The following is a 15,009-nucleotide window of genomic DNA, read 5'->3' on the forward strand; positions in this document are numbered from 1 at the left end:
ATTCCTCCAAATGCCCTGGTTCTGAAAACCTACATTTATCATTATTTGGGTGAAAAGCATAATACAAGTCAGAGGTGGTTCAAACGAGGACTCTTAACCATTGGCGTAAGCCTGATGCTACAAAGTGAAATGAGCCACCTATATCAATAATATCAATTGATTTCATAATTTGTATCTTTCATCGCCTAGACTCTGGGTCTCCCTTAGCCAGCGAGCATCACATGAATATAGGAGGGAAAGGAAAGGAAGATGTACACACTACCTATTATATGCTTGTAAATATTACAGATGCTTTTTCCCTAACTGTAATCACTGAGTGCTTCAGACAAATGCTGTCTGGAGTCTGACCACCTAGGCTCCTCCCCTTCCAGCTGTGGGCCCTCAGGAAAGTGATGATTTCACTGTGCCCCAGTTTTCTCCTCTGAGAAAAGGAGCTACTATCCAATGACGCAGTTACCAGTGCTCTGACAGGCTGAGAGTACTGCCTAACCAACCTAAAGCTGTCACAACAGCACAGGGCACACAGCGAGCACTGCGTACGTGTACGATCGCGACTTCCCATTTCCCTCACGGCATCCTTGTGAAGAAAATAAAACCCCGTAATTAGGGAACAGTGTCTTCAATTTACAGAGGAGGCAATTTTGCAAAGACAGGCAATTAACCTGCTCGGAGTCACAGAAAGTGACAGAGGTAAAAGCCATTCTCTTTCCGCTGTGCAGTGCTGGCCATGGCATTCATGCTCTTACCAGCCACGGCTTACTTCAAAATACAGAAGTCACACAGCCCTCGGTGAGCGAGACGTCCTCAAGGAAGTCAGATTGTGCTGAAAGGAAATCAGACTGTGCTAATCTCGACATTTCATCTCACCCAAAAGACACGTATTGTCTTCCCAGGTACACAATGCTAGACAGCTGTCAGGCCATAAAAGCAAGCAGCCAGCTCCTAATGAGTTAGGTAGCCCCGGACGTTTCAAAAGCAAGCCTTAATGGAACTCACGGAGGGCAAGAGGAAAGGGAAAGGACAAGGGAGGGGATTAAAGAGTAAAAAGACTCACTACAGACCTTCAAAACGAAAAATGTACATATCTACCTTGCCCCTGAGGAATCTGCCCAAGACCTTAAACTGAGGCCAACAGCGCCCAATCTTAATGAATGAACTGGCCCAGTTCCAACACACACACAGCTCTGACATACACAGGTCCGCAGGGCCCTTTTGACTCTCTGGGAGACACCTGACAGATCACAGGTCAATCTTAAAACACCTGGGAGCAAGATGTCAATGAACAGATTAAATGGGGTTACTCTTCTGTTTCCTCCTTTCTTCCCAGGGATCAAATTTTTACAGGCTATGTTTGATACAATACGTCAATCGGGAGGTCAGGAAACCTGATTTCCAGGCCTAAGATGGACCAGACACCCCCGATCCGGGCGCGGGTCCGGTCCTCTTTGTCCGTCGGTCCCTCCCTCGCTCCCACAGCACCCGCGGGGGCCAGAGAAGGGACTGGGGCTGCCCCGGGCCACCTGCCATCTCCTCCGCCACCCTCTCAAAAGTTGCTATAGGGCTGCAGAGAGGCCGCCCTGGCCTCGGGGACATGCTGTCAGCTCTTTTCACTATTCACCGCCCTCCCCACGGCGGCCTCGGGAGGAGGGCGCGCAGCGGCATGGGTGTGAGCGGCGGGAAGCGGCCCCGGCGTGACACTTCACGGAGCCGGCTCCCGCAGGGGCACACGCCGCGGCCGGTGCCGGCGAGGCCCGGGCGGCCCACACATCGGCCCCGGGGCCCGCAGCCCCCGGACCCGCCGCGCCGGCGCTCCGCGGCAACCCAGACGCCCGCCCGCCGCCGCCGCCACCCACTCACCGCCGCACTCGGCAGAGTACTGGTCCCCCCAGTCCCCGGACTGCGGGCTGCAGCCGCCGCCCGCCGGGGCCTCCTGCTGCTGCCGGTGCTGCAGCTCCTGCTTGAGCAGGGACAGCGGCGAGTAGTGCTCGGTGGCTAGAGCGCCCGGTCGCGGCCCGTTGGACAGAACCCCCAGCAGCAGCAGCAGAACCAAGACTCGCCGGGCGGCGCCCGAGGCGGCCACAGCGCCGCCCCAGCAGCCGCGGCACCAGCAGCCGGCAGGTGACATCTTCCCTCAGGGCGCATGTGCGGCGGCCCTCGCCGCGCGCTGCGGCCTCCCAGCCTGAACCTGCGGCTGGCAGGTGGGCCGTGGCGAGGGGGCGGGAGAAGGGGTGTGGCAACGCCTCCTGGGAGTTGTAGTCCTAGCTCAGCCAGCCTGCGAGCCCTTTTCAGTGCTGGGACTACAAGTCCCGGTAAGCACCGCGCGGCGCAAGGTTTCCGGTCTGGCGTCTGACGTCTTCCCCGCCACTGAATCGGAAGTTCTGGCCCGCAGTTGCGTGGAAATGAGCACTGATGGGCGGAATGGGCTTCGGCCCGGCAAGGGGAACACCGAAGGGGTGACAGCTGGAAAGGGGAAGACGGATGGGGTGGCAGTGACTCCTACTACTGCTGCTGCCTCGGCCTCCTGCCAGTACAGGTGCATCGAATGCAGCGAAGAGGCCAAGGAGTTGTACCGAGACTACAGCCACGGCGTGCTGAAGATAACCATCTGTGTGAGTTGTCAGGTGTGGGCTGTCCTTGGGGAAGAAATGGCGCAGCGAGGTTTGGGAACCGTGAGAGACCATGGTACCTTTACCATATTTTTAAGGTGATAAAAATAAGAAGCCAACGAGTTTCAGGGTCCTCTAATACAGACTTCAGTTCGATGCTTGACATTCCCGTTCCTGCTCAGTAGAACCTTTGCATGAATACCCATAGTGGTAGAGAAGTCATACCCTACAGCGCTTTTCTCATACCGGTCACGTTTGCTGATCCGGGCGAACGAATCCTCGGACGGAGATGGATGCAGGTGTTGTGCCTAGAAATTTAAAGATCGGATTAGGGTGACATTTGGGCTCACGCCAAAGCTATTTCATTCTTATTCTCCCTTTGATAGACAGATGTTACCATCTTTACACTTCATAACCTATAGTAAATTCTCCTAGAATACTTTTTCAAGCTTCATCCATTGTGGTTTTTGAATGTAGAGTATCATGTACAAAGCACGATGCTAGACGTTGGTGATATAAAAAACAAAAATGAGGAAGTAAAAATTCTCTGCCTGGAACAGTCTTCTCTCAGGTATCTGTGTGGCTCATTCCCTCACCTCCTTCAAGGACTTTTCTCGAATATCTTATAGAGAGGCCTACTCTGACCACCCTATTAAAAATGATGATCCCCCCTTCAAGGCTGGTATACCTTATCACCCTTCCCTGCTTATCTTTCTCCATAGTACCTATCATCTTCTAATATTGTATATAATTGACTTTATTATTTATTGCCTGTCTCCTCCCACTGTAATGTAAGCGACACAAGGACAGAGATTGTGTATATTTTATTCATTAATGTAGTTGGACCACCTAGGACAGTGTCTGACACATAGTAGGTATTAAATAAATATTTGTTGAATGAATGAACCCTTTCTAGGTTTTTTAGATGGTCATATCCTAGGCCATCCCCGTATGAGAGAACAGTAAGTTATATGTGGTCTAAACTTAATGGCTTTGGACTAGTCCAATTAAATGGCCCGTCTAAAAGACGACAGCCACGTTACTGTGAATATAGTTTGTCCAAAGAAAAGCTAGTAAATGCCTATGCATTTTAGTTAGCAGTGGTTTGTAATATAATCTGTATTTTAAAAAATTATTGGCATTAAGCTAACAACAAAGTCCCTGTTCAAATCATCAGACGCTGGCTTCTCTATACCTTTACTTATGTAAAGAGAAAATAATTATTGGATAGCTATTTAGGTCAACAGCTATACTCTCCCCCACTTTTCTCCCCCAGACATTGCACTTTCTCACCCAGGAGACAGATTTTAGAGTAATAGTTGGAATACTGAATGGTGGTACTGTACATTATGGATTATTTGTACCCAGTCATTCCCTAATGAAACAGAGTAGGTAGTATCCTTGTTTATATCATGCTAATGCTTAATAATATGCATGATTGCATTACTCAGGAAAATCATTCATGTGATGCCAGACTCTGAAAATTAAACCATAAAATAATTAACTTTGTAAAGGCTGTCCAAGTCCTGAGATTAAAAGTAAAAAGTTTTTAGACATCAGGCTATTTGTTGTGAAAAAATATACAAAGTTTCTAAGTGGTTACAGCCGGTAACTTATAGGTACTTTGATCTTTTCTCTGCTGTATTTGGAGTCAGCAGTATACTCAGCCTGATCTTCTACCAGTATTTTTCATTCTAATCTCCCTTCCCTTTGCTCTTCTTGCTTTTTCCTGCCATTCCTCCCAGCTTGCCTATCTGTGTTTCTCTAACTTTCTTCTAATGGAAGCATGTCCCTTGCTTTTAGTCACTCTCTCTACTTCAGTGCTTCACAATTTATTATAGTTATGTTAAAGGTATTGTACTTTTAATATCCTGAGGAGCCTGGCCTATTTTAAGTGCTCAGATATTTGCTAAATCCATTATGGTAACAAAACAAAACAAGACTTCTTTGAGACTGTCTCAAGTTTTAGTTCTGTTCGAGACAACAAGATGCAGCTTTCACCCCTGGGTGCTGGGTGCAAAGATGAGTAAGACAGCACTGCCCTCACAGGTTCCACTTCTCAGATATGTGTTTGCTTATTGTGAAGCTAAAATTTGAGAATGAGTTGGGAAGGGGTTAGTCCTGGAGATGATGGGAAGGAAGCAGCAGCAAGAATATTCATGAAAAAAAATGGCCAATTTATATTCTGAAAGAGATGTGATTCATTATAGAATTAGAGAACATAGCAGCAGAAACTAAGCCATATCCATGTTAAAATGGAGCTGGTGGAAACAGTATTTGAGTTCCCAGGGTGTGCACGGTCCCTGTGCTGTAGGGATTTCTTAGAGGACGACTTTCTCTTTCAGGATACTGGTCTATTGAGTAATAAATGATATGGAATAGAACAATTTTGCCAGAATAAGAAAGCATTCCTACTACATGTAGCTATCTCCCAATCGGATGTTTTACCACAGTTGTTTGGTGTGTGTGTGTGTGTGTGTGTGTGGTTTGACTCATTACATTCAAGGTGAAGGAAGCACTCAAGGGAAAAGCAAATAACAGAAGCAGAACAAGGAAAAAATATGGCCTAAACTGATAGGGAGGGAACCAGCAAACTTTAATGAATTCTCAGTGTTTCTAAAATACTCAGCATGTTGGGAAGGGAAGATGGGCATAGCACCTAGCATGTCCCATGATACCAGCAGCTGCCTCTTCTGTTTGGGTTCATGTCACCCTGTGCTCATTCCATTGTAGCACTTACACTAGCATGTTTATTTGACTTCCCCTTCTAAACTGTAAGGTCCCTGAGGGTAGAGCTTATGTCTCAAGGAAAGTATCTAGCACTGTGGAAGTGCCTGGTCCATAGACATGGCTAAGTAAAGAGAGCTGTTATGAGTATAATAGGCACTCCAAACACATATGTCAGACAAATGATTGCAAAAGGAGTCACTACGCTGCTGTGTCTCCTGCTGCTGGCTTCTGCCTACCTCCTTCTAAAAAATGTCCAAATCCCATCTTAGACTTCTGATGCTGTCAGAAGATGGGTTTTAGGGAACTTTTAAAGGACAGAGAGAGGATCCTTGACCAGTCTGCAGTTTCATTTTAAAGTGAAGTAGCATCTCTGGTCTTCCATTCTCATTTGTATAAACAGAGGAAGTGTTCTCCACATGAGTAGCACAGGGAGAGGTTCTAGAAAACAGCTCTGTCATGTATATAGAATTTCTGATTCTGTGGCTTCTGTTTAGATACTGTCTTACTCTTTGCACAGCTAAAAATCCTAACCTCTTAAACCTCTGATCTATTAGGTAGATTTAAATTTGGAGTAATAGCACATCTCCCTTCATTGGTTCACCTGATGACTAGACAAACATACACACTTCTTGTAATGACGTGAGTGAAGTGGAGAAACTTTAAATTGGAATTGAATCTAACTCTTCATGACACTGGAAGGGCAGGGTTCATATTCTTCAATGCACTCCATTTTTCTTCTAGCACTTTGATATAATTAAAAGGCCATCCTAGTATGTTTGCATATCCATCACTTCTTCTATTTCTATTTTATCCCCTCGAAGTTTCAAAATGTTTTGTGTTTGAATTGTAGCCATTAGTTTATGCAGTGAATAGGAGCCTTGATGCAACTTTGTAGCTAATACTCTTTCAAATGTCATTTCTAATGAGCTTGTTCTCCTTTACCTGCATTTTATATGTATTGGGATTTCATAACATTGTAATCACATGTCCAAAAAAAAAAAAAGCCCTTTAATAGGAATGGCTGAGAGCCCAGGGAGCCTTGATTTGGGCAACTCAGAATCAGGTGGCGCAACCCCGTTCCTTGCATACAGCCAGCGTTCTCCAGTGTCTACTGTGGCAGAGAAGGACCATTTTCTTGCCATGTTCTCCACGGAGAGAAAGACAGGCTTCTCTTGGTATGTGCCACCCGAGGATTCCTACCTGCCTGGAGCTCTCAGAAGCTCTGGGTGCAGGGTTACTTTTCTGAACCCTTTTCTCCAAATCATGTTTCAAGAACCACAAAGTTGGGGCCATCTAGCCAACAGGCAATGAAAGTACATTATAAACTTACTTATTTTATAATAATTCCTACAAATTGAAAGTAGCGTGTTCTGAGATACTTTCCTGCCTAAAATCAGTCTTTAAATCAAATATCTTTTGGGTCTTCTTAAATATGAGATTAAAAGATTAATATTTTTAGCCTAGAAGATTATATTTAGTCATTTCTGAAACCAGGTCTTATGCAGATGAACATTTTGTATCTGAATGGAAGTTTATTTAAATAAATGCTGATATAGCCTTATTGCCATACAAATCCAAAATAGACTCTGCTGTTTTGAAATCCTTCAAGATTTCAGAATGTATGAATATGTTTATTCTAATATTATCTTGCATTATTTCAGAAATCCTGCCAGAAACCTGTAGACAAATATATCGAGTATGATCCTGTTATCATCTTGATTAATGCTATTTTATGCAGAGCCCAGGCCTACAGGCATATTCTTTTCAATACCAAAATAAATGTAAGTTGTTATAATTTTTTTCTTTTCTAATTTTACTGGATGATTTTGCATTTTTAAATAATAATATCAACAATTTTGAACAGAATTAAACTATTATTTAAACAAAGAAATTCTAACAAGAGTGGGTCTTTTATCTCAACAATGTCTGGAAATTTCTAGAAATAGCAGGCACTGCTTTTTAAAAAAGGGTACAATGTTTAGTGTATATTTAAGAATATGGTCACTAGCAGAAAGTTGACAAACCATAATCTGGATTGCCTTTTAGTAGGTTACCTTTTGAAACAGACATCAATAATTTTGAACAGAATAAAATTCAATATAACCTGGTAGGGAGAGAATTATACCTAAAAGAAATAAGCAAACATTGAAAGAAAAAGATTTTAAAACATAACTTATTGCATGTTATACTCTGCTGTTCAGGGAACACATGAGGTGAAAAATCAGAAAAGTCCTAATATATGAAGTTGGATTTTTTTTTTTTTTTTTTTTTTGAAATATACATTTAATGTACTGACTTGTGAACTCTTTTAATAGTTTGGCTAGGGTTGACAAATAAAATACAGGACACCCAATTAAACTTGGAAGTCAGATAAACAATAAATGATTTTTTAGCATATGTCCTAAGTATTGCATGGAACATACATACACAAAAAAAGTATTTGTTGTTTATCTAAAATGCGTATTTAACTGGGTGTCCTGTACTTTTCTTTGCCAAATCTGGCACCCCTAATTTTGGGCTAACGGGGACAGTAACAGTGCAATTTATTTTCCCTGTGCCTCCTCCCCCAAGTTAAACAACCCAGGCAGTGTTTATATTAGTAATATAATTGAGTCTCAAACCTTGCTACACATTAGAATCATCTGGGGGAGACGGAGGGGATGGCAGTTAATTCTTCCAAGCCGAGGCCTCACCCAGAACCAGTTATATGCGAATCTTTGGGGATGGGATCCAGGAAAGAGTATTTCTAAAACTCCCTGGGCAATTCCAGAGTGCAGCCAGGAGCAGCAGTGCGCCAGCTGGAGGAGCCTCAGGAGCTCACCCCACGCTTGTCCCTGGACCACATCGAGTTTGCACACACACTTTCTCTTCCCCACTTTATACTGATAAATGTCAACCCATGGGAAAAATATATGGAACAAAGCCACTTCTTGTTGCCTAGTATTTTCTGTTTTTGCCAAAATTTCAGCCTCTTGAAAACTTCCAGCCTTTAATCGCTTTCACTATTTTCATTTATATTTTCATCCAACCTAGGGGCACTTTTTAAGAAATTCATGTTCAGACTAATCGTTTCTTCGGAGGAATCATGAAATCTTCAGGTTAAATCTCTTCTCTCATTGCTGCTTCCATCTCTCCTGAGTCACATAAATTCTTGCTGGATTCCGTGTATCACACGAATGTTGAAAATATAATGGAGGGTGAACTACTATTTAAAGCAGTGATTCTTAACCAGGGTGCACATCAGAATTCACCCTCTGGGTGTGGAGAAACGGGAACCCTCTTGCACTGTTGGTGGGAATGTAAATTGATACAGCCACTATGGAGAACAGTATGGAGGTTCCTTAAAAAACTAAAAATAGAGTTAACATATGACCCAGCAATCCCACTACTGGGCATATACCCAGAGAAAACCATAATTCAAAACGACACATGAACCCCAATGTTCACTGCAGCACCATTTACAATAGCCGGGTCATGGAAGCAACCTAAATGCCCATTGACAGGTGAATGGATAAAGAAGATGTGGCACATATATACAATGGAATATTACTCAGCCATAAAAAGAAACGAAATTGAGTTATTTATAGTGAGGTGGATGGACGTAGAGTTTTGTCATACAGAGTGAAGTAAGTCAGAAAGTGAAAAACAAATACCGTATGCCAACACATATATATGGAATCTAAAAAAAAAAGGTTCTGAAGAACCTCGGGGCAGGACAGGAATAAAGATGCAGATGTAGAAAATGGACCTGAGGACATGGGGAGGGGGAAGGGCAAGCTGGGACGAAGTGAGAGTGGCATAGACATACATACACTACCAAATGTAAGATAGATAGCTAGTGGGAAGCAGCTGCATAGCACAGGGAGATCAGCTCGGTGCTTTGTGACCACCTAGAGGGGTGGGATAGGGAGGGTGGGAGGGAGACACAAGAGGGAGGGGATATGGGGACATATGTATACATATAGCTGATTCACTTTGTTATACAGCAGAAACTAACACACCATTGTAGAGCAATTATACTCCAATAAAGATGTTAAAAAAAAATTCACCCTCTGCCTGGAACTGTTTCAAAATATGCGTGCCTAGGATTTACTTCCACAGATTCTGAATCAGGACAGGGGCGTAGACATTTGTGTTTTGAAAACTCTTCCCATGTGATGCTTCTGCTGAACATTGCTGATTAAGAACTACTGGTTACAGACTGAATACAACTGGCATTTAATTGGGCAGTTCAGAGTCTGACAAGCTACTAGGTGGGACATTCTTCAAAAACCACAGAAGTTAGTTCTGTCTGTGCCTGTTGGTGTTAAATACAGTTGTTTCTTTACCTGATTGAATGGCAATGTCTTTTTGACTACCAGATGCACGGAAAACTCTTCGTGTTTTGTTTGCTTTGTGAAGCGTACCTGAGATGGTGGCAGCTTCAAGATTCGAGCCGGAGCGTTGATCCTGACGACTTTATCAGATATGCTAAAGAGTGGGATTTCTATAGAATGTTTGCAATTGCTTCTCTAGGTAGGAAGAAGCCATGCTTTCTATTCTTAGTTGACCTAACATTTTGATTTTAAAATTAAGATGTGTGGTCTTAATCACTGGTAAAGAGCAGCTATTCAGAAGACTTGAGACTAAATTTTCAGCTGTACCACTAATCTGCTAGGTGAGTTTGTATAAATCACCTGCTTTCTTACTTTTTGTTACCATACATATGGCATGGAAATAATTATGCTTATCAGATCAGAGTGTTTCATAAAGTATTTTGAGACCGTATTTTTAGTAAAATTCTTCAATTTAAGCTGTGATTATCCAATCTGAAGATTGCCTGAATCTCATCTTTATTAAAACAGATTGATAATTGCCAGGCATTATTCAATGTGTTATACTAACTGCATTGTACTAATGCAATGTATTTAATAGGGGAAACTTGTTATTTATCTGACTGCATGCAGGGAAGGGGCTACTCCCCCAAATTCTTTAAGTTCTGAAATGGCTTTTCTTCAGAATTTGCATTTGTGACTTAGGTCAGAATTGGGTTGAATTAATTTCTGTGACTATTTTATTACTTACTGGTTTCCATGCTTTTCTGCTTCTAAAATCTTTTCTTTATACTGAAATATTATTTTAGTAACATTGTCTCCAGCCCACTCCAATGTCATATTTCTGGACTGTGTGTCCTCTTTTGTCCCTTTTTCTTCTCAATCTGCCCTTATTCCCTCGGCCCAGTGGTTTTAAAATTCATCCAGTCCCAGGGGTTTTAAAATTCATCTATATGCTGAGAATTCCCAAATGTACGTAATAATATCAGAAACGTCCTTGAACACATCACCTAAACCAAGAACCAGAACCTAATACAATTTTAAGCTTTAAAGCAAAGCCTCTTAGAATTGCTATAGATAAACTGCTTTATGTCCATAATTTCTAAAAAACAAACCAGGCTTGTTTTCAAATAGTTTGGAATTTCTGTAGCACCAACTCTATAGTGGCTATTTTGACACTTCATCAGAAATTTTTTTCTCCTGTTACTTTTTTATGTGTCTTAATCTAATCCCTAGTTAGGTTTCAAATTCCTAAAACAACTTATAAAGAATATTTTACACAAATAACAGTATTTTACAACTTAAACATGGTTTTTATGGTATTATCAACTCAGCTTTCACAAGCATCCTCTTCGGTGTGTAGATGGGGGCTCCTTCCCTGTCCGCAGTTGTGGGAGCACAGGAACAGGAAGAGCAAATGGTTTACCCTAAGTCCCCCTGCAGGTTACCGTCAGCGCAGAGCCAGGGGAAGGTCTCCTGGCGCCCTATCTCCCATTTCCTCCACTGCTGCTCTTTCTCCACTGCCGCTCCTACTGAAGCCACCTGATCACGAACGCCTTAAGTACGAGGGGCTCTCCAACATCTGCCTTGTGAAAGAATGCAGAGCCCAAGGGCAGGTACAGTTCCCTGAGTCTCCCAAGTTCTAAGCTAGAAAGCTATGGAGGGTGACCTAGTCAGCCCTCCTGTCCAGTGCAAGAAACCCTTCTCTAGATTCCTGCAAGAGGGTTTGAGTATCCCCAGTGACAGGAGACAATCCACCATCGTTAGTTGGTTCTTGTTGTTAGGGAGTTCTTTATTATTATTATTATTATTATTATTATTATTGGTCCAAAACCCAGGCTGTATGATCTGCCTGATTGAACAGATCCTTGCAGTTGACAAGCCCTTCAGTCATTTCGAGGTAGTGTGTCTCTCCTGAAGAATATATCAAATTTCATGTGGGCTAACCATCCTAAATTATGTTTATTGATCCTAATCACCTATATTTGGAACCTCTTTATTTTGGCTAGATTCAGTTATAAAACATTTTAGAAAGAATACAGTTGTTTCTCCTGTAATATGATACATGTGTTCCAGAAAAAACTGATCCTGCAGAAACCTAAATAACACAGCTTATAGGAGAAGTAGAATTAGGGACAGACTATTCAAAATGTATGCAGCTGGGTAATCAGAGCACTAACAATCTTAATAAAAAGAATAATGCAGTTAAAAGAAATGTTAAATTCCTAGTTGATGGGAACAGAACAGATGGTGCTCTATTCTGACTGTGGGACACCAGGGGAACTATTGCTTCTTCTAGTCTGGACTCTGTCTCTGAATGCTTTCTGGAAGGATATGGAATTACACTCAAAAAGTTTGTTAAAATGAATAAGGGAAGTTTTAAATTTAGGTAACAGAGTATTCAAAATCTTATGGCTAATAGGCACTCAATAAATAGTAGAAGAATGAACAACGAAAAACATCTTCATATGTACTTCCTAGGATGGGTCCCATCTTTCAGATTTAAAAGCGTCCATTCTCCTGTCTGTTCTGTCTGTGGAGATCTCTAGGACTAAAGCTGTTTAAACAGAGCCTGACTTCCTAAAAGGAACTTTAGAATGTTGATGATTACAGTTCTCATGGAGTTACTTTTTCTCCAGAGGATGATGAAGTATTTCATGAAAGAATTATTGAAATGTTTCTGAAATCATACAGGATTTGACACAAGAGACAGGGGTTTATTTTTTTTAAAAAAGGAAGAAGAAGAAAAGGGGACAAAAAAGAAAATTTGATCTTGATAAAGCATTTCTTTTGTGGTCAGCTGATAGGCTGTATTTTGGAATTGTGGTTTATTTGCTTTTAGGGGGCTCTGATTTGGATTGGGACATTCATATCTTTATTTTTTATTTCCTCCTTAGAACAAACTGCCTATTTTACTGGCATCTTTACTTTCCTGTGGGTAGAACGACCCATAACATCGAAAACAACTCTCAACTTCGCTTTGCTGCTGAAAGCGCTGCTATTATCTAGCTACGGAAAACTCCTGCTGATCCCAGCTGTCATCTGGGAACATGACTACACATCCCTGTGCCTCAGACTCATCAAAGTATTTGTCCTTACGTCAAATTTTCAGGCAATTAGAGGTATGTTTATGTCTTATTGTTTTCTCAGCTTTCAACCCATCTGAAAGCTTGAAGTCTTGTTTCTATAGAGTAGTTTTTTCTGCTTTTTTTTTTTTTTTTTTTTTTGCGGTACGCGGGCCTCTCACTGTTGTGGCCTCTCCCGTTGCGGAGCACAGGCTCCAGACACGCAGGTTCAGCGGCCATGGCTCACGGGCCCAGCCGCTCCGCGGCATGTGGGATCCTCCCGGACCGGGGCACGAACCCGTGTCCCCTGCATCAGCAGGCGGATTCTCAACCACTGCGCCACCAGGGAAGCCCTATAGAGTAATTTTTATATAACCTGTTAAACGCTGGAATTCTTCATAGAATAATCACGATGCCTAACATTTCTATAGTGCCTTACATATAGCACACGTTCAGTATTTGTTCAGTTTAACTACATGGTACTCTTTAGTTTTCAAAATGCCTTCTTTATGCATTATATCTATCCCATGGGGTCTGTAGAGCAGCCATTATTATCTCCACTTTATGACTCGTGGTGACTTGTCCAAGGTTCCATGGTCGGCAGTTGTCAAGCCAGGGTAGGGTGCCAGCCTGCCTCCCAGCTCAGGACAGTTCTTACTATATCAAGGAAGGGGTAAGCAGCCCTGTGTGTCTTCCTTTTTCCCACACATTGTGAGAAGTGCTATTTTAAATGAACCTATTATCTGATACTTCTTATAATGTTTATCATCTTGTAAACTATAAAACCAAGAGTAGCAATTTTTTTCTGTTACTCTCTTTATAACCTTAGAATCTTTCATTTTCCTGGTTAATATTCATGGGAATCCGTGTCTTGATGCGAGCAGGAGCAGCTCAGTGTTCTTGTTATAAGCAGATGCTTTGGTTCTCTCAGAAGGTTTGCAGATGGAAAAGTAACAGCATAGATTAATAAAAACAAACAGATTTTCTAAAATCAGCTTTACAAAACAACTCCATTCACACTACCACATAATTTACATGCCAGTATCATTTAATTAAACTCTTAAGAACTTATCAGTTGCCTTCTCTTTTTCAGTGACCCTAAACGTCAACCGCAAGGTCTCCTTTTTGGCCATCTTGAGTGGTTTACTGGTGGAGAGCGCCATGGTCTACTTCTTCCAGAGGATGGCTTGGGTTGTTGGAAGTGACTGTGCCATCTATAAATCTCAAGACTTTTGAAGAGGTACAGAGCATCTCTCAGTGTTCATGCATGCAGACAGGTGTCCTCCTCAAATTAGACAGATGTTGTCGCAGAATACATCACCCACCCCCCGGCACCCGGGTGCCTCGAGGTCACCTCCATCTCCCTCGGAGTCTTCAGGGTCCTGCACTCTAGTTCTTTTGTCATCCACAGTGACATCAATAAGCTATGTTTTTGTTGCTTCTGGGGCCCTGTTCTCACAGTTCTGTAACACCTTCCCTCCAACGCACTCCTCCTAAGACCTCGGACTCTGAAATCTGTCCCGCCGACAGCCGTCTCCCGCCCTTTCCAACCATTCCGCTCCCTCCCTCCCATGACCCCTGCCTTTGCTGCCTTTTGTACCTCTCTTCCCTAAACCTCTCACTTAACTCTACTTCTCACCTCCCTTGCCTCTCTTTTGACTGTGCCTGGAACCTAGAGGCAGCTGTTGCCTTATCCTGTTAGTCCCTGGAAACGAGCCAGCTTCCTACCCTTCTGTCAGCGCCCCCGTTAGAGCTCTTGGGGTGAGTCCACCAGCCGCTTCCTCTGTGAAGCCTGGCAGGCGGTCCCTGTGCCTGCAACACACGCACACGCACACACACACACACACACACTCTCTCTCTCTCTCTCTCTCTCTCTCTCTCTCTCTCTCTCTCGTGTCCTTCTCCGTTCCAGAACTTGTCCGGGCGTCTGCCTTCTTTCCTCCTTCCCTCCATCCCGCCTCGGAGTCATGCTTAGCGTTCCACGTCCCGCCCCCCGGGCGGATTCCACCCTGCAGGCGTGCTCCCACCTCTGGTCACCCTCGGGGGTCTGGACCACAGCTGCAGTCTGCCTTGAGGCAGGACGGGGCCCACTTGAAGGCGGGGCAGCTGGTGGGGGAAGCGCGGGGGCGGGAGCGAGCAGCTGTCAGCGGGGGGAGACCTTCTCCGCCTCTCCTGGTCCCTCGGCCTCCCTCCCTCCCTGCTCAGCTCATCCTCGTCCTCTCCGCACCCTCAGACATCGCTCCCTCTTCATCCTCTCTCGTCTGCGCTGGCTCCTCCCCTCTGCGGGCAGACACG

At 43.5% G+C, this 15,009-nt stretch overlaps 2 protein-coding genes across 9 annotated transcripts in view; one reads left to right on the forward strand and one right to left on the reverse strand.

The window, feature by feature from the left end:
* Positions 1–2,199, reverse strand: part of TTC13 (tetratricopeptide repeat domain 13) — a 67,693-nt gene extending 65,494 nt beyond the window's left edge. For all 6 annotated transcript variants that reach the window (XM_081246455.1, XM_081246454.1, XM_081246453.1 and 3 more), the window contains exon 1: positions 1,858–2,199. In XM_081246455.1, coding sequence (XP_081102581.1) covers positions 1,858–2,125 — 268 coding nt within the window. In that variant the 5' untranslated portion in view covers positions 2,126–2,199. The remainder of the gene's footprint in view (positions 1–1,857) is intronic.
* A 116-nt stretch (positions 2,200–2,315) lies between these two features.
* On the forward strand, positions 2,316–14,569 carry ARV1 (ARV1 homolog, fatty acid homeostasis modulator). 3 transcript variants are annotated; one of them, XM_081252201.1, is made up of 5 exons: positions 2,316–2,609; positions 6,998–7,117; positions 9,698–9,851; positions 12,547–12,771; positions 13,808–14,568. In XM_081252201.1, the coding sequence occupies exons 1-5, from the start codon at positions 2,400–2,402 to the stop codon at positions 13,948–13,950; spliced, it is 852 nt and encodes a 283-aa protein (XP_081108327.1). In that variant the 5' UTR covers positions 2,316–2,399; the 3' UTR covers positions 13,951–14,568. The 3 variants fall into 3 exon arrangements, with proteins under 3 accessions (XP_081108327.1, XP_081108329.1, XP_081108328.1); XM_081252203.1 differs by lacking the exon at positions 13,808–14,568 and adding an exon at positions 11,093–11,265 and having other exon boundaries at positions 12,547–12,701; XM_081252202.1 differs by lacking the exon at positions 6,998–7,117 and having other exon boundaries at positions 13,808–14,569.
* Positions 14,570–15,009: the final 440 nt, after the last annotated feature.

This window comes from Mesoplodon bidens, assembly GCF_964165515.1.
Source record: "Mesoplodon bidens genome assembly, chromosome: 1".
Classification (NCBI taxonomy): domain Eukaryota; kingdom Metazoa; phylum Chordata; class Mammalia; order Artiodactyla; family Ziphiidae; genus Mesoplodon; species Mesoplodon bidens.